The 27610-nt window shown below is 41.5% G+C and overlaps 2 protein-coding genes across 3 annotated transcripts in view; one reads left to right on the forward strand and one right to left on the reverse strand.

Moving 5' to 3' along the window:
* Nucleotides 1–2655, reverse strand: part of ZPBP (zona pellucida binding protein) — a 53065-nt gene extending 50410 nt beyond the window's left edge. Inside the window, exon 1 of one of the 2 annotated variants that reach the window (XM_073003879.2) lies at nucleotides 2331–2655. In XM_073003879.2, coding sequence (XP_072859980.1) covers nucleotides 2331–2430 — 100 coding nt within the window. In that variant the 5' untranslated portion in view covers nucleotides 2431–2655. The remainder of the gene's footprint in view (nucleotides 1–2330) is intronic. The other variant, XM_073003878.2, reaches the window with a different exon arrangement.
* Nucleotides 2656–8894: 6239 nt separating this feature from the next.
* Nucleotides 8895–27610, forward strand: part of SPMIP7 (sperm microtubule inner protein 7) — a 37785-nt gene continuing 19069 nt past the window's right edge. The window contains exons 1-6 of the mRNA XM_020806238.3: nucleotides 8895–10430; nucleotides 13974–14071; nucleotides 16187–16260; nucleotides 18385–18523; nucleotides 20633–20700; nucleotides 26947–26988. Of these exons, the coding sequence (XP_020661897.3) occupies nucleotides 9917–10430; nucleotides 13974–14071; nucleotides 16187–16260; nucleotides 18385–18523; nucleotides 20633–20700; nucleotides 26947–26988 (935 nt within the window). The 5' untranslated portion in view covers nucleotides 8895–9916. The remainder of the gene's footprint in view (nucleotides 10431–13973; nucleotides 14072–16186; nucleotides 16261–18384; nucleotides 18524–20632; nucleotides 20701–26946; nucleotides 26989–27610) is intronic.

The following is a 27610-nucleotide window of genomic DNA, read 5'->3' on the forward strand; positions in this document are numbered from 1 at the left end:
AGCCCCAGGATCCCTTTCATCCTTGGGAAGTATTTGGGAGCAGTGGAGGGGGGGGGACCAAGACTGCTGACTGTGATGTTCAAACATTAAAATATTTCCTCCTCCATTCAATGGTCCACAAAGGCTTCCTCAGGACAAAGGAGAGCTTAGGGATCCCCAGGGTAGGGTATAGCAATCTTTCACTTCCCCCCAAATGGATGTGGCTGATCACATAATCATGTCTCCATGGCATAAAGATGCAGAACAGGACTCCAGCCACAAAGTCATTTTTGTCTTCAAAGAGTTTCTGAATATTTTACCGGTAATTCAAAGATCTGCAATCTGTATGGGTCACTTCTAAGATCATAAAAGGGAGAGAAAGCAGGAGTACCATGTTTAGATCAAGTTCCAAGACCTAATGATAATGAACCTTATGTGCAGATGTGAATGGTTTTGTTGTTGTTGTTTAGTTGTGTCCAACTCTTCGTGACCCCATGGACCAGAGCACTCCAGGCCCTCCTGTCTTCCACTGCCTCCCAGAGTTGGGTCAAATTCATGTTGGTAGCTTCGATGACACTATCCAACCATCTCATCCTCTGTCGTCCCCTTCTCCTCCTGCCTTCACACTTTTCTAACATCAGTGTCTTTTCCAGGGAATAGTTTTAGAGAAGGGAAAAGCAAAACCAGTCTAGTCTCCACATCTGGAGTGGGGAACCTTTTGGAGATACAAACAAGTCTTATTACCATAAGTGAAAGAGTGTGTCCACATTTCCGATATTAGAATGTGGCAATTGCCTCTTGGAAGCTACAAAGGAAATAGAAATGAAATTGAGCAACCCATTTTATCCTCAATGAAATGACAAACTGTGTGCAAAGACACATCTGTTGTTATGTCTAACTATTAAAGGAAATGCTTTCCTATAAACTGAGACAGGAACACTTGGAAAAGGGTTGGCTCAGTACTCCACAGGTTCCATCTAAAAAGCTTTACAAAAAGAATACTGTTTCAAATTCCAGCACAACTGGATTCAGAAATAAAAGAAAGGGATGGGGAAGGTTTATGCATAAGTCTACCACATGGAATAGACTGAGTAAATGTGTGTGTGTTTTTAAAGCTCATACTAAAATAAATCAGGAAGTCTTGATGCAACAGCCCAAAACTCTTTCATATCACTTTGGCATTTATGTGGGTTTTAAAAAAAAAAATTCAGTAGCTTAGGTCTTTGGCTGAGGTGCCAGAGGTTGGAAGTTCAATTTTCCACTGTTTCTCCTTAACAGGGGCTGGACTTGATGATCCATAAGGTCCCTTCCAGCTTTGTAGTTCTAAGATTATTTACCAACTCGAACAGCTTCAAATTCATGCACTATTTGCATGTGCTCATGCCATGGGGGCTTTATAATGTCAACAGTGACATTATCCCCCTTTGTTTCAGTTGCAGCCTCTCAGATATAGGAGCACCTTGCTCAACTGAGCTGGCTATAGGCAAAAGCTGAGCATAAGGCAGCAATGAAGGATTCATCACTATTCCCACGCTACACTTCCACTACCTGAGGCAGGAATAGAAGCACTCCCACATATGTGATGGAATGACAGCAAATCTCCCCAACATTCCCTGCACCACCACAGATGGGCTGTTGTTGTTTTCTCCAAATCACCCCTCCCAAGTGTCTTGGCTCCAACAAGCAGACACCAGTGACACAACTGCCAGGACCATGAGGGATGAGGTGAGAAGCTGGCCATTTCCCAAAACTGATGAAGCATCTATGTCATCCAGTCTCATGTCAGTTCTGCCCCCTTTTAGTTGCATTATTTGGTTATGCCACCTGTGAACTTCCTTGGGGCCTCTGACTGGTTAAAACAGGGTTCAAATTTATCAATTAAAATATTACAATCTTCTCTATCAGAAGGACAGCCATGGTGGTCTGCAATATATTAGAAACCAACTGCTGATCACAAGTGTTTTGTATAAGCAACTGGTGCACATAATGCTATTCAATCAAAATAAGTTTATCTTGATTAATACTCAAGACTTCTGGTTCAAAAAGTGTAATTGCAAGCAGCAGAACTATAAGCACTGATCCCAGACATAAAACTTCACTTGGAATGGAGAGATGTTGTCCAAAAGTGCCGGGCAGTTTCGTTTAAGAAAAGTTCAAAAACTACTGTTTTAACAGAAGGCATTTCTGAAGGGGAGCAGAGCATCTTTGCAGGCTTTCGATCTGACTAGCCCTCAAATCACCATGCTCCCACCTCAGCAAATTACCACAACTCAGAAAGCGTCCCTGAAACCTTGACCCTCAGGTCGGAAAGAACAATGGAGGAAGTGAGGCCGGCGAGAGCTCTTTTTTACCTGAGGTGAGTCCCTGAAGCAAGGACAACGCCAGAACCAGCAGGCGGCCGCAAGAGACGGAGGGGAGCCCTGGTCTCCTCCGTCGTCCCCGGCGCCGCATACCCGCACGCCCACAAACTCTGTGCCGTCTGCCGGCGTGCCCGCCCTCGCCCTCCTCCTCTCTTCTTTTCTCTTTTTTTTTTCCACGCGGGACTTTCAGAGTCTGTTCGTTACCACCTCGGCCTCGAACGCGCCCCGTCACAAAGCCGGAGGGGCGGGACAGAAGAACTAGAAGGGAGCGACGGCGCGCGCGAGCGGGGGCGTGGCTCTGAGGCAGCGCGTGGATAATTCCCCCGCGCGCCGACTCTCCGTCCTATGAAGTAGCAGGCAGTCCCCTGTCGCGCTTGCGCGTTTGCCGGCGGTGGCTTGTTTTCTCTGTTGTCTTCTTGTCTTGGGCGCCGGAGAACTAAGTTACCCTGATAAAGAAATAAAAAGCGAAACGAGACGCGCCTGAATGAAGTTTCTTCAGATTTTTCATTTGGCGTTCTTACTGCCCCACGACATTGTTATTGCTGCTACAACTGGCATAGCGGAGTCTGGCTTGTTCCCTTCCTTAGCGGTCATCTGCTGTACATCTTGCTGCCTGAAGTAAAAACTTGCCACTTGCCCTCTTTTAATGTGACTGATTCTCGACTGTCGGGTCTTTTATTTCAGTGGGAAATAACGGAGTATTAGAACAATACGCCACCCTATTTTATTATTTTAGACCCTAAATTCTTGAGCATACCTACTTAGAAATTAGCACTACTGAGTTCAATGGGAATTTTGGAGAGGTAAATAAATAGACACCATTGGATAGACTGACGCTCCAGGATTAAGGAGATCTTGGTTCAAATCCCTGCTCAACCATAGAAATTGGTGGGGGAGGGGGGCCTTATTTGGAACTGGCAAAATCATGTCTTAAATACTGTATCTCACATTGAAAGCCCTGTTAGGATCCCTTTAAGCCAGTTCTGATTTGATGGCACATAAGGAGATAAACAAAGGGCTTGCAGCTTCAGTTTCTTCTATAGCCATACCAGCTTTTGACATGATTAAAAAAATAAAACAGTAATATGCACAGTACCTCTATTTATTTTTATTTATTTTTAAAAAAAACGCACTCTTGAAACTGAAAACACAAATAACAAAACCTGGTTCCAACAGTGTCAGGATTCTACCACCACAAACAATACATGCAAACTTTTCATGGTACATTTTCTGTTCTCCAGAAACAAAGACACGAAAATGTATACAGGCGGCAAGCCTACAAGAAAGATACCAGCACTGGGTGGTAGGATTCAGAACAGCATTTTGTGGGAGAATTTTCATGAACTAGGTATTTTGAAACAATTATCTAAGCAGAAATATTATTTAAAGTGGTTTGGCCCCCAAGCCCGCTTAAACAACGGTTCTTTCTAGAAACCAATCTTTGCAGTCTGGGAGTGGCTGAAGTGCTTGGGTTCTGTCAATGAGGGAAGATTACAGATTTAGATCTTAGTGAGCCCTAGCAAAGGCCATTGCCTAGTGAAATCCATCTTGCCAAGAACTTTTGGACTTTTAAGTTCTTCACACTAATACACGTCTGATGAAGTGGGTAGTCCTGTTGCACAAAAGCTTGCAGACTGTATGATGAATTTTGGTGGGGTCTATAAGGGTATCTCCTGTACTTTGCACTTGCATTATGTAATGACCGTATGGCTTCCTTTTATTTTAATTGAATTACAAAGATGCCAAGAAATAGCTGCTGTGGCCCTCTCCCCCCCCCCATACCAACAAGACACATGGACTCTCAACATCAGTGGACCAAGATGGCAACCACTAAGTAATATTATTTTGACTTGAATCTGACCCCAATTGGCTAAACCTAGTGAGTTTATTAAATTATCACTCCAATTCCCAAATGGAGGACTGGGGTTTTCTGTGTGACCTCCCCTCCTCCAGTCAAGCAAGAACATGTCAATTTCAAAGAAAAAACTAATGGAAAGGGTGTGTGTGCATGACCCATGCCTCTTTGTGTGTAATATCCAAACCACAGCTGCCTCAGCTATAACTTTAAAACAACAGCTCTAATGTGGCCTGCATCTTTCCTGACTTACATCTAAGAAAGGGATGCCTGGCAAAATCCAGGTAAGAACTTTTGGACTTGTAACTTTCCTGGCAAAATCCATCTTGCCATGAGCTTTTGGACTTTAAGTTCTTCATTCTGGTAAGCATCTGATGAAGTGGATGGTCCTAATCCACAAAAGCTTGCAGAACGTATGATGATTTTTTTCAGTGGTCTATAAAGATATCACCTACTCTTGCATTTGTCTTTCATATTGCTTAGCTTATATATTTGAACATGAAAAACAAAAACAAGTATTCCAGAAACACCCTAAGATTCATGCACTCTTTCATCATCAATGTCTTAAAACATTGCTTCTGGAACTTTAGAACTGAGGAAAATAAAACATAAAGTATAAAATGCTGTATGCAGAAATAAATGATGGGTAAAAGAGGAATTATATCAGAAAGATGTGGATATCCCGGACAACCCAGACAGTGTAGTTGCTGACCTTGAGCCAGACATCCTGGAGAGCGAAGTCAAGTGGGCCTTAGAAAGCCTGGCTAACAACAAGGCCAATGGAGGTGATGGCATTCCAGTTGAACTATTTAAAATCTTGAAAGATGATGCTGTTAAGGTGCTACATTCAATATGCCAGCAAGTTTGGAAAACTCAACAGTGGCCAGAGGATTGGAAAAGATCAGTCTACATCCCAATCCCAAAGAAAGGCAGTGCCAAAGAATGCTCCAACTACCGTACAATTGCACTCATTTCGCACGCTAGCAAGGTTATGCTCAAAATCCTCCAAGGTAGGCTTCAGCAGTATGTGGACCGAGAACTCCCAGAAGTACAAGCTGGATTCCGAAGAGGCAGAGGAACTCGAGACCAAATTGCTAACTTGCGCTGGATTATGGAGAAAGCCAGAGAGTTCCAGAAAAATATCTACTTCTGCTTCATTGACTATGCGAAAGCCTTTGACTGTGTGGACCACAGCAAACTATGGCAAGTTCTTAAAGAAATGGGAGTGCCTGACCACTTTATCTGTCTCCTGAGAAACCTATATTTGGGACAGGAAGCAACAGTTAGAACTGGTCATGGAACAACTGAGTGGTTCAAAATTGGGAAAGGAGTACGGCAAGGCTGTATATTGTCCCCCAGCTTATTTAACTTATATGCAGAATACATCATGCGGAAGGCTGGACTGGAAGAAACCCAAGCCGGAATTAAGATTGCCGGAAGAAATATCAACAACCTCCGATATGCAGATGATACCACTCTGATGGCAGAAAGTGAGGAGGAATTAAAGAACCTTGTAATGAGAGTGAAAGAGGAGAGTGCAAAAAACGGTCTGAAACTCAACATCAAAAAAACTAAGATCATGGCCACTGGTCCCATCACCTCCTGGGAAATAGAAGGGGAAGATATGGAGGCAGTGTCAAATTTTATCTTCCTGGGCTCCATGATCACTGCAGATGGAGACAGCAGCCCTGAAATTAAAAGGCGCCTTCTTCTTGGGAGGAAAGCGATGACAAATCTGGACAGCATCTTGAAAAGCAGAGACATCACCTTGCCAACAAAAGTCCGAATAGTCAAAGCTATGGTTTTTCCTGTCGTGATGTATGGAAGTGAGAGCTGGACCATAAAGAAAGCAGACCGCCGAAGAATTGATGCCTTTGAATTGTGGTGCTGGAGGAGGCTCTTGAGAATCCCCTGGACTGCAAGGAGAACAAACCTATCAGTTCTAAAGGAAATCAACCCTGAGTGCTCACTGGAAGGACAGATCCTGAAGCTGAGGCTCCAGTACTTTGGCCATCTCATGAGAAGAAAAGACTCCCTGGAAAAGACCCTGATGTTGGGAAAGTGTGATGGCAAGAGGAGAAGGGGACGACCGAGGATGAGATGGCTGGACAGTGTCTGCGAAGCAACCAACATGAACCTGACACAACTCCGGGAGGCAGTAGAAGACAGGAGGGCCTGGCGTGCTCTGGTCCATGGGGTCACGAAGAGTCGGACACGACTAAACGACTAAACACACACACAAAAGCTGGCTTGCAAATATTACATTTGAAAAGAGTCTAGGGGTCTTAATAGATCACAAGCTAAAATGAGGCACGAGTGCGATGCAGCACCAAAGAAAACAAATGTTGTACTATCAATAGAAGTATAATGTCCAGATCAAGGACATTAACAGTACCACTGTATTCTGGTTTCATTATACCTCACCTAAAGCACTATATCTGGTTTTGGGCACCACAGTTTGAAAAAGGTATTGAGAAATTGAAATGTGTCCAGAATAGTGTTGCAAGAATGGTAAGAAGTTTGGAAACCAACCTATGCAGAAATGTTGAGGGAACATAACAAATTTAGCCTGGAGAAAAGGCTGTCACATGGAAGATGGGGCAGTCTTGTTTTTTGCAACTGAGGCCAGAAAGATCAGAAGAAATGGATTCAAGAATTATGAAAGGAGATTGTCAATAAATGTTTGAAAGACCTTCCTAATACAGTGGTGCCTCGCAATATTTCTCCAGCTGTATTGCTTCCTCAGAATGTCGTCCAGCAGAGCTGTTTCGGGTGGTCCGGGATCTTCTTCAACCGGGAAATCCGGTGGAGGTCCCGGACTGCTCATCAGCTCGCTGTGATGAGTTTGCCATACATTTTGAGGGAAAAATCGCTCAGATTCGCAGTGGGTTGGACTCCACAGTTACTGCAGAATCAGAGGATGTGTCCAGTGCACCGTGCTTAGGTCCAGTATTAATGGATGAGTTTCAATTGTTGAGACCTGATGATGTGGACAGGGTGCTTGGAGCTGTCCGTTCTACCACCACTCCGCTCGACCCTTGCCCATCCTGGCTAATTGGAAGATCAGCCAGGGGGGTTCGCACCTGGGTCCAGCAGGCCGTGAACGCCTCCCTGAGAGAGGGAGTGGTCCCTACCGCCTTGAAAGAGGCGGTAATTCGACCACTCCTTAAAAAGCCTAACCTGGACCCAAGGCTGGTGGTCAACTACCGACCAGTGGCGAACCTCCCTTATTTGGGCAAGGTGTTGGAGCGGGTTGTGGCCGGGCAACTCCAGGCGCTGCTGGATGAAACGGATTTTCTGGATCCATTTCAATTGGGTTTCAGGCCGGGTTTTGGTACAGAGAATGCCTTGATCGCCCTGTACGATGACCTTTGCTGGGAGAGAGACAGGGGGAGTGTGACCCTGTTGATACTCCTGGACCTCTCAGCGGCTTTCAACACCATCAACCATGGTGTCCTTCTGGATAGGCTGGCTGGGTTGGGAGTTGGGGGCACCGTTTTACGGTGGTTCCGCTCCTTCCTGGCTGACTGTGTCCAGAGGGTGGTGTTGGGGGACAGTTGCTCTGCCCCATGGCAGTTATGTCATGGGGTTCCTCAGGGCTCAATACTGTCCCCCATGCTGTTCAACATCTACATGAAACCGCTGGGAGAGGTCATCAGGAGGTTTGGGCTGAGGAGTCAGCAATATGCTGACGATACTCAGCTCTACCTCTCGTTTTCCACCAATCCAGGTGAGGCGGTTTCTGTGCTGAACTCGTGTCTGGACCTGATAATGGACTGGATGAGGGTTAATAAATTGAAACTCAATCCAGACAAGACGGAAGTGCTGTTAGTGGGTGCTTCACCGGACAGGCTGGAGGGCTATTTCCCCGCCCTGAATGGGGTTACACTCCCCCTAAGGGACAGGGTCCGCAGCTTGGGGGTGCTCCTGGACCCCAGTCTAACACTGGAAGCCCAGGTGGACTCGGTGGCCAGGGGCGCCTTCCTTCAGCTGCGGAAATTATACCAGCTATGGCCCTACCTGGACGAGCGGAGTCTCATGACAGTCACACATGCACTGGTAACATCCCGCATGGATTACTGCAATGCGCTTTACGTGGGGCTGCCTTTGAAGATGGTCCGGCGACTACAACTGGTCCAGAATTGAGCTGCGCGGCTGGTGAGTGGTGCAGCCGCCAGGGAACATATCAAGCCGATTCTGTATAAGTTACATTGGCTACCAGTTGCTGCCCGGGCCCAATTCAAAGTGCTTGTTTTGACATATAAAGCCATAAACGGCTTGGGCCCTGGATACCTGAAGGACTGCCTCCTTCCATATGAACCTACCCGGCAGTTAAGATCTAGCCAGGGGGCCCTTTTGAAAGAGCCGTCCCTTAAGGAGGTAAGAGGGATGGTTTGTAGACAAAGGGCCTTTTCGGCAGCTGCCCCCAGACTATGGAATGCCCTCCCGACTGAGATTCGTCTGGCGCTGACACTGATGACATTTCGGCGCCAGGTCAAAACCTTCCTGTTCCAGAAGGCTTTTAATTGAAATAATATTAGCTGTGGGTCTGATGGCAATTTTAATTGTATTTTAATTGTATTTTAATTATTTTATCTTTTACTGTGTTGAATTTTAATTATTGTAAGCAGCCCAGAGACCTCTGGGTAGTGTGGGCGGCATATAAATTGAATAAATAAATAAAATAAATAAATAAGACAAATGCCTCACAGGACAAAAAAACTCGCAAGACAAATGATTTTGGCATGGGGGGGAGAAGGGGTTTGATGACTCGTAAAACAAATGTTCCTATGGCCATGCTTCGCAAGACAAATGTTTTCTATTTTTTGTTCCTGCCTCATGTTTGCTGATTTTTAAATGATTTTCTATTATAATTAAAAAGTTAAAGTTTTTTGACTGAAATTTTTTCAATCATCTGCATAATCTATATGGCTTTAAAGAGCACAATAAACCCTTTGTAAACCACATTTGACTTTGTTCTGACTTTTTTGCCCATAGGAATGCATTAATTAGATTTCAATGCATTCCTATGGGAAAACATGTTTCGCAAGATGAATTTTTTGCAAGACAACATTAACCGTGGAATGAATTAAATTCGTCTTGCGAGGCACCACTGTATGGTGAGAGACATTCAGCAATGTAATCAGCTTTCTCAGAGGATGGTGGACTCTTCTTCACTGGTGATTTTTAAGCAGAGGTTGGATGGCCATCTGACAATGATACTTTAGGATTTCCCATACTTCCAGCATTACAATTCTATGATTTTATAATTCTGTGAAAGTGATTTATTACTCTGAAACTTGATGTTAACTGTTTTGTGCTGTCAAAGGCAAGCTAAAACTTTAATAAATTTTGAAATTCCACAGAAGCAACAGTAGAAGATATGTTAAGCTCAGAAAAGGATTCCTTCATAAATCAAAAAGATCACCAGTGTTTTGTTCTAGATTCAAATATAGCACTGTAACTTTCATTGTGTATTCATGTTCCATTGTCACTAAGCAACAAGGAGACTCTTCTCTCTTCGGGCAGCTTCATTGTTTGCTGGTTTGTTATTTCCTGCATTTCTCCATTCATTTTCATGCACAAAAGAAAACTGTTCCAGCTTTTTAGCTGTACTTTTTGGTAGGTGAATTTAATGAGACTTGCTAGATAGGATCAGAAAACAACTGACTGGAGTCTCTGAATTAACTGATTGGAAGGAATACAGGACCAGGATATAGCCATGGTTTCTCAGGTCACTGCAGTACAGTTTAGTCCTCCTAAACATGTACATCAACCTATTGATTCACTTCACAAGATGCATCGGAAGCAGCATGAAAGTCTGTTAAAGAGAATGTATATGCCTTTTGTGAGAGGACCTGAAGATAGACATTCTTTTGTCAGTTTCTGTGACAAATACAGCAATGCTTTTCTCAAGACAAATCCTTTTCTTCCTCCTGAAGATAAAAAATATCCTTTAGCTCCTCACCGGGATGATGTGCCAATAATTAACCCTTGCTCAGGGTCTGTTAGCCCAGGGGCTAGTGCTGAAGCGGATCAGCAAATCCCATATCGCAAAATTGTGGAATCTTGGGGAGATGGCAGAGATGTGCAACCTCAGCATGGGGAACCTGTTCCACACTATAGAACTCAGACTGCCAACAGAAGACCCTCATTGCTATTAGAAAGGGGAAAGCAGAATCAACAATGGAACAGCAGAGCAGTGCCAGATGTTTGTTTGAGAGCCAGAATTGGAGGTAAGTTGCATTACCATTGTGATTGCTATATTTTCTGATGGCAAGGCATACAATGACATTTTAATACAAGTCCTTCTCCTAAAACACAGCAAAACAGAAAGCATATAAGTGGTAAAATATATAATGCAGAATTTCATGCAAGTGTTATCATCCATAGTTGTAGATTACATTTTTCCCTTTTTAGTTAATCCAATTTCACTTAACTTGTAATTGGTTTATATGTTTAAACTGTATGGAAATTTTAACTGGAATTTTACTGTTAGGCACATAACTGGTTTTTCAAAAGGGCAGGATATACATTTAATGAATAATAAATAAATTTCCCCCTACATTCGCTCCTTTGCATTAAAAAGAGATTACAGTGGGAATCTGGCATTCATCTTTTTTTCTGGTTGGACAGTTTCCTTTTTAAAATAACGTATTTTAATTCTTACAATTTGTGAGACAATTGAGGAAGGGATAAAATCTTATATCCTACCACAGACAGTGACTTAGATAGGTTTCGTTCCCAATTCCTCTAAAAATATTTCTTAAGTGTCCCCAATTCAGTTTCATAGTTTTATTCCTTATCTACCTCTCTCATGGTTCTGTACAGCAGTGGTCCCCAACCTTTTTAACACAGCAGACTGTTTGGGGAATGTGGGGGCACCCCCGTGCTCGCACGCATGTGTGAAGAGTGGGTGCATGCTAGCATGGGTGTGTGTGCACAAAGGAGCGGGGGGTGCTTTGCTGGTGCACACACACTTGTGCAAATGCACGAAGGGCAGGAGCTGCTCAGTGGGCACTCACACATGTGCAAAGGGGTGGGGGAGTGCTCACATGGAGGGGTGCGTGAGGGGTGCGTGAGGGGTGGGAGGGAGATCTGTCTCCATGGCACAGTTCAGCCCAGGCCACGGACTGGCACCGGGCCACGGACCAGGGGTTGGGGACCCCCTGCTGTACAGCTATATTTTTCAATATGTATTTCTCATGCAGTTCATGTGAAATTTTAAATCAGATAACAAAACAGCAACATATTAACACAGCCCAAATTAGATACTGTAAAAATATAAGCCTCCAGGTTCTGTGCACCAACATATGCTACTTGCAAAAATAAGGTCCTACAAGTCTTCACCCAAAATGTGTCAGGAATTAAATTTCAGGACAACAGGTGCAAAGAAAGCAACCCCAGAGGTAAACTCTTTAAAAAATATATACATAGTACCATTTCAAGGATTTGCCCTTCCATTGCCTCTCCTGCACACATGTACTGAAAATCTGCTTTCTCAATCAAGGTGACCCTGATTCCTGCTCTGAAGAAATATTGGCCCCTCTCCCTCCTAGCTCTTCCTCTTGCTAAACTGAAACTTTACAATCACAGCCCCTTCCTAAGGATTTTCTCCATCAACAGAATTGAACCAAATAGTCTCCAGGTGCGACTCACTCTTTCATACGAAAGAGTGCTATCATTCTGTCCTAACAGATAAAGTAAAACACTACATTTAGGTTATTTTTATGTAGAGATTAAATGCCAACACCCCTCCCTGGACAATAGTTTTCACTAAAGGAAGGTCAAAGTTGTTTCTAAAATATATCTCCACCTCCTTATCTTCCTAATAAGCAAGAATTTGCTAATTATCTGTCTACATTTGCTAATTATCTGTCTTGGGGCATGGTGGAGCTGTGGGCTAAACCGCAGAGGCCTGTGCTGCAAGGTCAGAAGACTAAGCAGTCGTAAGATCGAATCCATGCGACGGAGTGAGCGCCCGTCGCTTGTCCCAGCTCCCGCCAACCTAGCGGTTCGAAAGCATGCAAATGCAAGTAGATTAATAGGGACCATCTCGGTGGGAAGGTAACAGCGTTCCGTGTCTAAGTCGCACTGGCCATGTGACCACGGAAGATTGTCTTCGGACAAAATGCTGGCTCTATGGCTTGGAAACGGGGATGAGCACCACCCTGTAGAGTCGAACACGACTGGACAAAAAAATTGTCAAGGGGAACCTTTACCTTTTTACCTGTCTACATTATATGAGATGGTGTAGAGCAGATGGGCAAATTCCAGAGGCCTGGAGCTTCAAATATTCTTGGTGAATTGCATCCCTAACATTTCTCTAAATTTTGGCTCTAGAAGGTGAGAGGAGGCAAGTCACTAGGACTGTTCTAGAGGTGCTTTTTGGTTGCAGGGAGATTTTTTTTTATCCCCCCAAATCAGATAAAATTGGTGATAGCAAGAATGCTGGGGGATGGGGGTCCCAATTCCAGATTCTTATTAAAGCAAAGGAAAAAAGTCAATGGCAAGTTCATTTTAATGTGGAAGACCAAAAGTGAACTACATCCCACATTTACCGGGGTTTACTACAGTGATGATGGATAACACCGTGCCTAGGAACTCAAAAACTTCTCCCAGCTTTTTGTACAAACACTAAAAAAATGGAGGAAATGTTTTGGCTAAAAAGTCCCCTTGGCTTTTTAATCAGGGGGCAAGTTTTGCTTATTTTGAGGAGGCTGTAGCACCCCTGTACTTAATTCTCTTTTTAAAGATTTATCAACTGCAGAGTGAAAGGGAAGTTTATCAGTGTTTTTTTAAAAATAATAATAATTATTATAATCCAAAATCCACTTCTCACCCAAACACAAAGCAATTATCAGGGCTATGTTGCAACGAGTGTTAAAATATCTCATAACTGTGTTCATGCCCACTGTCAACTTTACTGCTACCATGCCGGGCCCCAGGTTCTTTGATAGAATGATTTTTTTTGACCAAAGATATGAAAGGCAGAGACTAATTGGACTACTTTAAATATTAATTGAAGGACCATCCACCCCTGCTGTTGTGAACCAGGCAATAGTGACTAATACAGAGTGTGAGACTTGTGAAATGCCAGTCCTCACTGCCTATGAGTGTAGGACGAATACTCTGCCTATCTAGTTTGGCAAAGAGTTATGAATGTATGCTTAAATGTTGCCCTATTTTTTCCTTAATTTCTGTCACGATTAAAACATGCAATTTAATATCTTAATATGGGACTCTTTAATGCCATGTTCAAGTCTCATTAACATTCATTTGCTGAAATCCTGTTGCTTAGTGTGGTAAATTGTAAGTAGAGGAGGCCCATTGAATCACTGGAACTCACAGAGGCGCTGACATGACCATGAGCCCCATGAATTCAATGGGCCTATTTCAGGTGCAACTTAAGCTAAGCAACAGGACGTCAGCCATTGTATCAGAATTCTGCAGTGCTTTATTTTAAGCATTTATACACTGATCTTCAGCCAGAAAGGTTTACGCAGCAGATTGCACATCAATAAAAACAACAGTCCCAGATATCAAGCCTAACTCAAAAGACAATGCAAAAACATAATTGCATTTCATCAGCAAGCTTTGATCAGCAGGTTAATCAAAAGGGCACTTATTTTGAAGTTTTTGTAATATGTAAATGCATTTACATTTAATTAATACTGCTATTTTTATACTGCATTGAGTATCCTAATTATCATGAATATATAACATCTATTTCTGCCCTAAGTGCTGTATACCAGAAAACCTTCAACACTTTCTTTCAGGATGGACAAGTCCAGTGAAAGTTATACCAGCTCCACCTAAAATAAAAGAATGTTTCTCACCTCACACGTTTGTGTTTTCTGTGGATTCAGATGTTAAGGTAAATTTGTTCATTGCTGCTGTTTCTGCTAATTGCAGAAGCATGAAAGAGTTTCAGATCTGTATCAGTGTATATTCCTGTTTCAAAGTTGCTGTGATGTTTAAGAAGGGGGCGGGGATATGGTCAGAATCCATTTGGAGGAAGTGACACTGCTCAATGTGGGTGATGTCATCAGCTATTCTAAGGAAATTCAAAACTTCCCCTCACACCAGGTTCCAAAATTTTATAGGGATCCCCTTTCTCCTAGGAAGCCTACAGGAGGCACAGAATAGGGATGAGAAGGATTTAAAGCTATAAAATCACTGCCACTGGTCACAGTCCCATCAGCAATTTTTTTTTACAATCTCATCCCACAGCTTCTTAAAACTTCGTAGGATGAAGGAGATTGCTGGGGATCCTCAGAGCTGGGGGTGGGGGGGAAGTTTTTAATTTCCCAAAATTCATGGTGATATCACAAGAGATCATTGTATAACATACAGCAGCAGGATTCCAATCCGTAAGTAATGTAAATTTTAAAACATATGGCATGACTCAAATAATAGCTACTACTTTCTTGACAGTAAAGAGGTATGGCATGAATAAAGAGGCAAACCTTGATATTAGGTGAAGGTAATGCAGTAAGTAGCCATGTTAGTCTCTTGTAACAATTTATACTACAAATAGTAATGTTAAAGTACTGGTATAGCCAGACATCGGGTGAATTATTCTTATTAAACATAAAGTCAACTGGAGCTGGAAAAAAACTGAGTTGATGTTGCTACTCTCTGCTCCCAAGGGACTACATGGCTGCTTGTGCTAGATGTGCCTTTTGAGTACTGTAATGGTTAAGTCTAAAAGCATATAATGGACCCTTAAGTATCATATGAAGAGTAGGCTGAGGGTAGATGCCATTGCCAGCTACCAGTAAGACAATCTGCCTAGTTCATGCCTTGCCTAGTTCACGTCCTGCGGAGTTCCCTGTACTGGCCATGTGCAGGCAACTCCACACACTGGGGAAGGAAGGAATATGAATATATAGCAAGATTTGGGCCTTAGTACCTCCCTACCATAATTCAGAAAATTTATTTTAAACAAAATTACTTAAGGTTATGTTTCAAGATCCCCCAAATCTGTATTCTCGAAGCATGGACTGAGTTCCTACTCCAGTCCTCTGAAGATGCCGGCCACAGAGACTGGCGAAACGTCAGGAAGAACAACCTTCAGAACATGGCCAAAGAGCCCGAAAAACCCACAACAACCACCCCCCAGATCTACTGACTTACTCTTTTGTTATGGGTGTATTGTTGTGATAAGGGGGAGATGATCTGTCACTGTGATTGATGGGTGTTGTTAGCTAGTCTGACATAATATTATGTTAATAATAATTACCATACTAATTAACATAATATTATGTTAGATTACACAGGGAAGCCATTGAAATCCACAAACATCAGCACAGCTTCAACAAAAAAGAAGAAAGTTTAAAACTCAACAAAGCCTGGCTCCCAGCACTGAGAGAAAATACAGCCTGCAAAAAGGTCAACGAACTCTACCCAGCCACAAGGACCGCTGATCACTGCACAAAATAGACTAGCTAACAAAACTCACAGTGACATCGTCTCTCCCCATTTATCCCAACAATACACCCATAACAAAAAAACACCCTGATCACCATAATCACCCAGTCTCCTGAAAAGGACAAAAAGCTGATCCCACAGCTACAAATACTTAACTATCCCACACACTACACCATAACACAGACAGAGTTCTAACTCATGTCCCCTGAAGATGCCAGCCACAGAAACTGGCAAAACGTTAGGAAGAAAAACTTCCAGAACACAGCCAAACAGTCTGAAAAATCTACAACAACCATTGTTAAACCTTCATTAGTAAAAATGAACTTCATACAAAAACTAGTACCTACCTCCCACTGGAAGGGAAGCTGTTCATCTGGGAAGCCTTTACATGTTAATTTTTTCTGTGCTATGCTATCTTAAGGTCCAGAGAGCTAAGAAAAAAGGTGGTAATGATGCACAAATATACTTCAGGAGTTACACAGTTTGCAAAATAATCCATCTGAACTGATAATATTTGCATTTCTTTTATGCTGGTCATCTGTTGCATTTTCTTATGAAGTCAAACGATCCTTGTTCTGAGCCCTCTAGAGATGAAAGAGCCCGAAAATATATGTATACTTCAACTACACAGAGGTGAGCTTCTGTTTATGTTAAAGAAATCAATAGAGCCCAAAATATATGTATACGTCAACTACACAGAGGTGAGCTTCTGTTTCTGTTAAAGAAATCAATAGTATTGTTTTTAATTTAGTTCTCATCTTACGCTATTCCTACTGATGCTTACATCAATTCACAGATGGTAGTTGAGCAAGGTTTATTTATTTGTTGTTTCTCTTCAGCTGCAACTGTATAGAAATATCACATAATAATAGACAAGCTGGCTGGATATCTCAGTGAGATAGGTATTTGACTGTGAAGACAGAGATGGAGAGTTCAATTCCCCACAGTGCCTCCAGGGAGTAGAGCCAGCCTCTGTGGCCTTGGGCAAGTTGCGCAGTCCCAGGACGCCCCCAGAAGAAGGGAAGGGTAAACCACTTCTGAGTACTCTTTATCTAGAAGACCCAGAAAAGGGTTGCCACAAGTCAGAATTTACTTGATGGCACATCAAGTAAATTCTGAACCACCCCTATCTGCAGGAGCTATATCCACTGATTCATTTATCCGCTGCCTTGAAATACTAAATAAAAAACCCTCAGAAATGTTTATTTACTATTTTTAGTATAAATTATTTGACAGATGTAAACATAATGTGATTCAAAGAAAAGTAACATGCCCAAAAACATAAGTACAGTGGTGCCTCGCTTAACGAGTGCACCGTTTAACGAAAAATCCGTATAGCGATCCCTTTTTGGGGATCGCTATACGGATCAGCCCCAATCGCCGCACTCGCTTTGCGACGATTGGGGCTCCGGCGGCCATTTTGGAGCCGCCGAACAGCTGATCGGCGGCTCCAAAATGGCCGCCGCATGACCCGAAATGGCCCCTATCAGCGTTTTCGCGCCCTCCCCTTGCTTAGGGAGGTCGCGAAAACGCTGATAGGGGCCATTTCGGGTCATCCGGCGGCCATTTTGGAGCCGCCGATCAGCTGATCGGCGGCTCCAAAATGGCCGCCGGAGCGAAAACATCGCTGGAGGGGGTAAGTTTACACACTTATTGGAACACATTAAACTAAGTTTAATGCGTTCCAATAGGTTTTCCTGCCCCGCACAGCGATGTTTTCGTATAGCGAAGGTTAATCCGGAACGGATTAACCTCGCTATACGGGGCACCACTGTACATGATAAAAGTGGGTTCTGATCCCCCAGACTATTCCTGTGAACCCACAGTGTTCCTTTCACAGAAGGGAAACCAATTAATTCTCTCTGGATTTTCTTAAATTAATTTCTCCAAAATCAGTTTTTTCAACAACTAAATAACATCACACCCAAATCCACCACAATTTTGACCCCACATTAAGTTTTCTTCAATTCTCCATCCATTCTTCTCAACTTAATGTCCTGGACAAGGAATACTTCCAGCAACACATTCCATGGTCAAACTATCTGGGCACAACTGCCCAACTGGTTTGGGGGCCTGGCAGGGATGTGATGTTTGAGGGTCTTGTTGCCCCCCTTTCAAGGTCATCTGTATAAAATGGGCCACATGTGAGAATTATTGCATACATAAACTGCACATGAGAATTCTTGCTTGCAACTTCTCCTTGCCTTGAGAGTAACTGGTACTATGGGGATGAAGGAATTGGGATGAGGTTATGCTTCTCCCAACTACTTCTTTCAAATTCCTGAGCTGCTTTCTGCTTCCAGGTCAGCTGGTTGCCATCTGTTCCCAGTCTGGAAAGATTCCTCCCTTAAGGCACACTCCATGTCTTTCCTGTGGCAACTGTGAAGATATCCAGGATATCCCTGAAATCACTAATTATGATCTCAAAAGAACTGGGAGAAACTACATGTATACCATTTGCTACAGTCCTTTTGTATGGTGCATTTGGATGAAAATCTGAGATCTGCATGACCTCAGACATTATTCATTTTCCACAAGCAATAATAACAATAACTCAGAAAAGCAACTAACAGAATTTTGCAGGAAGGGTCAAGTCTGGACGAATCCATAATGTAAATGTTTTCAAGATTTATTTACTCTCTTACAGGATATAAAAATACTGCTAGAGTACTTCACAATGAATTAAGGTTCTGAAGCTGAGTCTTACATTGCCCAATGCATTGAAAATCTTTTCTCTTTTATATATTAATGCATCAGAAGTTATGAAGAGTTTCCCTGGGACAAAATATTGCCACCAAAAGTCCCGCCTCCAGAATCAACACTAGAACCAAAGGCTGATAGTGTCTCCCAGTGTTTTGCAATGAAGCGATATGAACCAGTAGCCGAAATAAGCCAAGTGAGTTGACTTTATTACAGTGTTTTATAATAAATTACAACAGTGGTATGCAGTAATGTCCCATGTTTAACTCCTTGCTATTTTCAGTTAAAAGGATCCAAAACAGGTGGAAGAAGCTCAGTCGGATTAGACAGTATTAGTCTAAACATGCCAGTGGTCTGGTTTGGTAGAAGATATTTATAAATAATAGAAAAACAAAAAATGTTAAAATACTTTTGCTGAATTGTTCTTAGTTCCTCCAGCTGCCTGACTGTATGTTATTGTCTCTGTTACAATGCTCAGTTAGATTCAGACTTAGGTATACTAAACTTCATCAGAATGGGGCATAGAGGAGTCATGATTAATATATCCAGCTTATTTAAACCTAGAAGGTAGGTTATACTGGATTTTCTGATTAAAAAAAAAATTCAAACAGCCACAACAATGCCCAAATCATGAAACTTTAAACATGAATTAATTTCTTGTTACCCAGGCAGAGATTTATAATGAAAAGAGGTCATCCAAGTCCATGTAGAACGCTGCTTCTGTCTTTCAGTAGCTGAATACAAAGGCAGTTAGAACAAAGGCAGTGATACACATTTCTAGACTCAGGACAAACTTGTTCACACTTGTTCAGACTTCTACAAACATATTCAGACTTGTTTGCACCTTCAGCAATTCTGTACTTACTCATTTTTTTCTGTAGTTCTTCATTTTTCTGCTGATGTTTCATGACACCAGCATTGAATATCTGAAAATGTCATTATAAAAAAAATAACACCTTCTACCATACTTTGCTGAAGACTGCAGACTTCAGCAAGAACTGTCTTTCTGGATGGTTCTACTGACATTGTCTGCTTTCTGTGAACCAACATTTTAGGCTTTGCTCTGGCCTAGATATATGCTTTTCTTTATGCTTTCCAAAATGTTCCCACACAAGGCATCCTGTTCCATGATAAAGCTAGCTATTCCAGATGCAAAATATGATCCTTTCTAGCCCAACACTCACCTGTTTTTCTTCCCTGTATGGTCAGCAGTTCCAGCAACAGAGCATTTGGGGCCTCCTTCTCAGACCTTCTTTAACAAAATATTTATTTAAGGTAAAACGTCCTTAAATGGCCTTCTGTGCTACAAAACTGAGCCTTTTCTAGCATTTTAGTTATTTCAGTTAAGAAACGTCTGTACAATTTGGGACACACAGCCTACTAACAGCAGGACTTGTAGGGGCTTGGTACAGAGTAGGCTGCTTGGGGCTTCAGTAAAAGTGAGATAAATTTCAAATAATTTTTTTCTACATTAGAAAGAATAATGGAAAACCATTACCATTACTGATGGGCACAAATTAAAAAACAAATCACCTGATTCATAAAAAATTATTAATTCATTGATTCATATTCATATGACTCAATGTATTCACCGGTGGCATTGATTCGTATTTGTACAAATGAATGCCCCTGATGAATACACATCAATGAATTTTAAGTGATTTTTGATTCATTGATTCAGTTGGCTATAAAATAGGGGGGGCAAGCACCTAGAGACACCAACATTTGAAGGAACCTTCCCCTGACATTTCTCTACAACCCTTCCACGTTTGGTGAAGATTGTGTTTCCCCAAGCCAGCTTCTAAAGGGCACTTTCCTGAGGGGACCCAATCTGTGGGTGTATAACTTGGATGTCTGAAATCCAGTCTTCACCAAACTTGGAGGAACTGTAGAGGGGCATCACTAGAAGCTGCTCTGTGATATTGGTGTCTCTAGGTGCCTGGGGAATGGGACTTTCCTGGGGTGGCCCTCCTTGTGGGTGTATAACTCAGTCATCCAAAACCAAACTTTACCAAACTTGCAGGGTTTGTAGAGGAAAGTCAATGAAAGCTTCCCTGTGATTTTGGTGTCTCTAGATTCTTGGGGTGCATTTTATAGGGTATTAAAGTAAAAAAATGAATTGACAAATTAATTTATCAGAAAAAACTGTAAATTTGTAAGTCGTTGTTTGCCAGCCTTGATTAATCATGAATCAAAGCTAATCACAATTCTTCTGATTCATGCCCATCTCTAATTACCATCGTTGTTTATTGTTAATTATACACAAAGATAATGACTCCAAGAAGTATTCTAATTATACTTTTAGGTTGTTGGAGGCCTATGGGATAGGTTTCAGAGAAGATCCTTCACATCACCACACAAGCCAATTAATTTGTGAGTTTCATTTATTTCTATAATTTGAGAATATCTCTAGGCTCTTAAAAATCCTCTGTGCTTTATTTTAATGGTTCACACAATTAAACTTTTACAGTGACATAAGACAAGATTTAGCAACAAGAATGTTCTTTAATTTTGCCCAGTTCACTCTGGTTTAAAGTTACTTATCACCATTTGGTTTTGTGTCATTTTAGTTTGATTGGATTCAACCAATCACTTCTATTAGCAGTAAAGAGCCAGTGAATTTGGCAGGTACAATGAACAGGTGACTTCTGGTGATCTGAATCCATGTCCACTCTGCCTGGGGAAAGCCATTCATAGGAATTCATTTCTCAGCTAGAGTTGTCAAAGCTCACTTTAGGAAAGGCAGGTTATAGGATGCCATCCAATCTCTGCTTTTTCAGCTCCTGTTCAAGGATTTTCCAGCCACCTGAAATGCTTGTTGAGTGAGTAGCAATTCCCCAGATCTAGAACAACTAGTTAATGCCAAATCCCTGTAGCTTCTGGAAGATGCAGAGGAAGGTAGCACTAGCAGGAGAAATACATCAGCCAAAGAGGGGGCAAGAACATAATGATGAAAAACAATTACTGAAAATTCTCAGTGCATTTCAAGCAAAACCTTTTCCTCAGTAAAATAATTGTTGAAACCAAAAAGAGTTATGTTAGCTGAGGCTCTTCTGGAAGGGACATTGTTTACTCTTTGTTTTCCTTCATGAACAGATCATAACAGAAGTTCCCCTGAGCTCCAGGCAACATCCTCTTCCCTTCCCTTCCTGGATTTTTTTAATGCCCCCAATCTCAGGTTTGAGATTCAGTGTAGTATAGTGCAGTGGTCCCCAACCTTGGGCCTCCAGATGTTCTTCAACTTCAACTCCCAGAAATCCTGCCCAGCAGAGGTGGTATTAAAGGCTTCTGGGAGTTGTAGTCCAAGAACATCTGGAGGCCCAAGGTTGGAGACCACTGGTATAGTGGACAGATAATCAAATGAAGACTCAGGAGACCTGGGATCAAATCCTCACTTGAGCATGGAAGCTCACAGAAGTGGAAGTGACTTGACATCACATAACAATGCCTGGATTATTTCTGCAAGAACAGGTGACACCTTTTTTAGACCACTGAAAAATCAAGCAAACAGCAGACAACTAGCTTTCGATACATTTACAGTATATTGTTTTTGGGGATCACACAGACTTTTTTCTAATTTTTTTCTGGTTTATTTCTAAAATCACTTTATACTGGCAAGGCATGGATATATGTGTCACCCTATGACTCATCCAGTCACAGTCTAAACATATTGTTGTCACTTTTCTTTGCTTTTGAAGATCCTAACACACACACACACCAAAGTTTATAATGCTTCCAGAAGCCACAAAAAAGAGTAAATGTGAGATAATATGACAAATTTTTATATATACATAGCATCCAAATACACAGACAGTGGCTGGTTGGTTGGTTGGTTAGTTAGTTAGAAAGCTGCAAATAGTGTGAGTCAATGTGGTAGGTTATCTCAGTCTTATGTCTGAAGAAATGGATTTCATCCACAAAAATCACATTAAGATTTAACAGACAGTCTTTAAGGAGCCACAATCTTTTTGTCTTTGTAATTTGTTCTTGATTTTTTTAATTTTCTTTTGTTTTTGCCTGATATGCTTGCACAGGATAACATGACTACCTCTTCTGAAAATGTCTCCTTTGACCGTGGGATTCCATCCAATATTTCTTAAACTTTCTTAAGTCCAGAGTACATATTAACTACCCTCAGCTTTCCCTTTCTTCAATATAACAAATCACAAAAGGATGTGGTCAGTTCCACTCAGGGTCCCCACCACTTCTGCCTCATTGACCAGTTTTGCCTCATTGGTGGGGATCTGGTCTTGTATTGCTAATTCCCTTATCACTTTTTCTACCTTCTAGAATATGAAATTGTTAGGTAAGCAATTTGCTGGACTTAGAGCAGAGTTGGAGTTCCAGTAGATCTCAGGATGGGTAAAATCTCCCTTTACTGCTCTCTCTCTCTCTCTCTCTCTCTCTCTCTCGCTCTCTCTCTCTCTCTCTCTCTCTTTCTGAATGCTTGACAATGAGATCTAGGAAGGCATCAACCAAGTCTTTAGTCTGTTTGTAGATTTGTAACAGACCCCATCTCCATTAGTTTTTATCCTCTGCTTTTATTTTTATCTAAATGCTTTCAACCAGCCTTCTATTCTTCACTTAAGGGATCACCTCACATCCTATACTGTATATATATTCTACCGGCCTTTTTTTTTCTGTTTAATCTTTTACTTCTGAGTAGTTATATCCTTCTATCACTATAGTTTATCCCATATCAATTGACTAAGTTTCTGTAATTTGTAAGATCATATTTGCCCTCTTGTTCTAAGCATTTATATTCATTATACACATTTATATTAAAAGGTGTCTGATGTTTATATTTAAATTAATTTTTAATTGCTGTTCAAGTTTACATAAAAACCTTATCAGTCCTGAGTGAAAGGAAAAAACAAAAACAAAAAACAAACCCTCATCTGTGTTATTAAACCTCCATTCCAGCTTCCCCTTGTGATGGGGTTCATGATCTTGCTTGGGCAGCCCCTGAGTTTGGGCGGGAAAAATAGTCAGAGGCATCTCAGAAGTTTGAACATTCTTCTTTTTATTATTCAACAAACTCAACTTGACAGATTCAAAAGGATCCATCAAACTTAACTCTGGTAATATTCTATAACTTTTAACTTTAACATCTGGAGTTATCAGATCACTTCTCACAGAGGGGCCGGACCAAACCGCTCTCTGTCCGTTATCGGCCTCAGCGGAGTACTCCTCACGGCACAGGCTGTCCCACAGCAGGGGTGTCTCGCCCAATCCCCCTCGTGCAGTTGGTGGGGAAAAGAGGGACTGGGACGGATCACTCTCCACCCCCCACGCTGATTGCGTGGGTACACAACCACGGTCCATTCCAGAGGCTCAAGATCTTCCCCCTTCATGCAGTAATCCTTCGGGTCAGGCAGTAACCCACCTCCAAGCTGGAGATCTGGAAAGTCCTTCAGCAGTCCATGCCATTCTCCAAATTCACCGCTCAGCTCGGTCTGCACCGCACGATCCTTCCTCTCAGGTATTTCCCCACTAGTCACAATTCTGAATTCCCACGCATTTGCTCCCTCACTTATAACCTCCTCCCACACAATTAGATAATGCTCCTCCCCTTTATCCTCTGCTAGACACACCTCCACGGACCCCTTTCATGCCGTGTCACTCTGCTCTATTTCCTCTAACACTCCCTCCATGCAACCTTGACTCTCCTCCGGCTTCTGCTCTATAGAGGACAGCACACTGGCCTTCTCACCTTCACACCCCTGTTTTAAATCTTGAAGAGAAGGAAACAACTGCATGAATTCTTTTACACAGGATCTGCTTTGGTCAAATAAAGTAGCTACATGTTTGTTTATTCACATAGCTAGCTGGTTTTATTATTGATCACTCAAGTCAATAGCTGCTACTCTTTTTGTTTTTACAAAATTTCTTCACCATCCCCTCCCTGTCTGATACTAATTTAATGTATTGCTTAAGAAACATTTGTGCAAAAACCCTCACACCCTTGTGAAGCACATTGCCATTTATGTTGAAGAATGTCCTGCCTTAACAGATCGTTTCATTGATTGTTACATATTGATGCAAGTCTCTGTTATGGAGGCACCATCACCAACAACTAGCCATCATCAACAAAAGAAAGCAGCAGTCAAAGCACTCTTAACTGGGATCTCAAGGAACTATTCTTCCAGGTGAGTCCCTGATCAGGGAAAGATAAGGAGAAGGCAAAGCTAAATTGCAGCCTCAGAAGATGTTGTTTTAGACAGATGAGTCAGGAGATCTTTTCCCATTTTTTCTTGCTCTGAGAGATGGGACTTCTGGAAAGGGAAGAAACTTGTTGCTTGAGGACTTCATCAGGAAGCCTTGTGGTTGTTGTTATAATGTGTCATCAAGTCACCTCCAACTTACGGCAACCCTATGAAAGAGTGATCTCCAAATTTCCTGTCTTCAACAGCAGTGCTCCATTCATGCAAACTCAATCCTATAGGGACTTAATCTATCTTCTATTTTGTCTTCCTTTTTCCTTGCTACCTTCAATTTATCCTGGCATTATTGTGTTTTCCAGATATGCCCAAAGTAAGAAAGCTTTAGTTTCAGCATTTTTGCCTCCAGGGATAGTTCAGACTTTATATGCTCTAGGACCTGCTTGTTCATCTTTCTGGCAGTACAGGTATCTGAAAAACTCTCCTCCCGCAACATGTTTCAAACAAATCAGTTTCTTTTCCTGTCAGCTTTCTTCACTGTTTTGTTTTCACACCCAAATATAGTGATCAGGAATTCAAGAGTTCAGATTATCTTGACTTTGGTCTCCAGTGACACATCCTAACACTTGATGATCTTTTCTAGTTCATTCATTGTTGCTCTTCCAAGTTTCACTCTTCTTCTGATTTCTCTGCTGCAGTCTGTATTTGGATTGATGACTGAACCAAGGTAGACAAAATCTCTAGCTATTTCAATTTCTTCATTGCCAGCATTCAGGTTGTGTAGTTCTTCTGTAATCATGATTAATTTCTTAATGTTCAACTGAAGTCCTGCTTTGGCACTTCTTTCATTTTCACAAAAATTTGTATCAAGTCATTGTTGCTTTCTCCCAGTAAGATGGTGTCATCTGCAGATCCTAAATTATTGATGTTTCTTCCACTGATTTTCACTCCTTCTGAATCTAGTCTGACTTTCAGTGTGATGTGTTCTGCATGCAGATTGAATAGATAAGGGGACAAAATGCATCCTTGTCTAATAATACCTTTGTCTACTTGTCCAAAATATAGGCTATGCATCAGAACAATGAAGTGGTCTGATGTGTAACACATTTCTTCCAGGACAACAATTTTTTCCAGAACAACCCATAGCTTCTCATGATCCACACAATCAAATGCTTTGTTGTAGTCTATAAAACATAAACTGATCTTCTTCTGGTGCACTCCAGCATATACTCTATTTGTAATATGATCTTGATTGCCTCCTCCCTTTCAGAGTCCAGCTTGAACCTCAGGCATTTTTTTTCACCATGAAATTCAGCCAATGGACGAATACTGTATCTCCTATTCCTACTTTATGATAATGACAATGTATTTCCATGTTTCTCCTTAGAATAATGAAAATTAGAAACATAGCTTTATGAAACAAATTAAGGCTGAAACTATTAAGAGATCAACTTCTGTATCAAATATTAAATTTCTTGCCTAGGAAGCTCATGAATACATAGAATGTATACTGTATAATGTGCTACATATCTAGCATTTTCTTACTAAGTGCCTGCCCGATGATTTTGGCTAGTGTGCTCAGGAAAGGATATTAACATCAGAATAATCACATATAAAAATCAAAACAAAAGAGCAGATTATTAATCTGTTACAGGAGTAGGAAATCATGGTGGGCCTGGGGCTAACTTTATACACAGTGGACCCTTTGGGTGCTGCAAATATCATGAAAAATTCAGAAATGAAGCTAGGAATTGCTAGATGTCCAGTTGCAGAAAAACAGGTATTTGGGAGTTTAAATGGTGGGAGGAGGTAATACAAAATATTTCAAAGGTGAGGAGTCACGCCTGGAGGCTTCCAGAAATAGTATTTTCCTTTTTTAATTTTTTTTAATTGTTTATTTTTTGGTCACCAAAAATTGGGAGGGTAGGTTTTAGATGTTTTGCAAAAACAATTCTCAGGGACTGCATGTTGCCCTGGGGCTGCTTGTTGCTCACTCCCTGATCAATATTGTATCTGTTTCCTTTATGCCTGACTTCTGTGCTTCCTGGAGGGGCACTGGTCTGGCCACAGTGACAAACAGGACACTGAGCTACATAGACTCTGAGGCCTGCCTCAGTGTGGTAATTTTGTGACATTTTATAATCTGCCATTCCAGATCTTTTATTTGCATTTCCCTTATCAGGTATGTCTAGGTCTTGTTATAATCTCCCACTTGTGGATTTTGAGTTGAAGGTGACATTAATGTTTTCTTCTCAATGCCATTAAGAGATGCAGAGTTCCAGACTGGGCTGGAATCATTGTAGTGGGAGGCTTAAATCCCCTTTATTGTATCCAGGGTTCCAACTGGGATGGGGTGGACTATCCTCTATTTACTTTAGGAACATAAAACACATACAACAGAGCTTATATTTATAAGAAATACTTTTAACTAATTCATGGTGTGTTTCAACCTTAACAGTGTTAGTCCAAGTTCTCGAACTGAGCATCTCCCTTTATACACGTAAGTTTTTTTTTAAAAAAAAAATACATTGTATAAGCCTTTTTATTTTAAGTATGAAATTTTATCTGCTTAAAAATGTATGGATCTCCCCAGTCTGTCTGGGTCTATGAAACTGTTAATTGTGGCTTTCTCAGAGGTGATTGATTAGCCATTATGGCAAAAGGGATACTGATTCAAATCACAGAAAGTTGGAGTTGGAAGGGGCCTATAAGACCATCGAGTCCGACCCCCTGCTCAATGTAGGAATCCAAAATCAAAGTATATCCAACATATATCTGTATAATTTTCTCTAGCATGCCTCCAGTGTCAGAACATTGACTATCTTCCAAGGTAATTGGTTCCAGTGTTGTATTGTTCTAACACAGTGGTTCCCAAACTTGGGTCTCCTCCTCTGTATGACAACATTTTTAGTATTTGAAAAGTGTTATGTCTCATATAAAATAGGCCATTAGTCTAATACAGCACTGCTCTTCTTATGTGGACCATATATTTAAAAACATTGGGATGAATCCAGAGTTAGTTGTATTTGTAGATTGCACCCATGGAAATTAATGGGACCTAAATTAGTAATGAGAAACCAGTCCTATTGATTTCAATAGAATATGCACTAGCAACTGTTCAA

This window comes from Pogona vitticeps, chromosome 6 (assembly GCF_051106095.1).
Source record: "Pogona vitticeps strain Pit_001003342236 chromosome 6, PviZW2.1, whole genome shotgun sequence".
NCBI classification, from domain to species: Eukaryota; Metazoa; Chordata; class Lepidosauria; order Squamata; family Agamidae; genus Pogona; species Pogona vitticeps.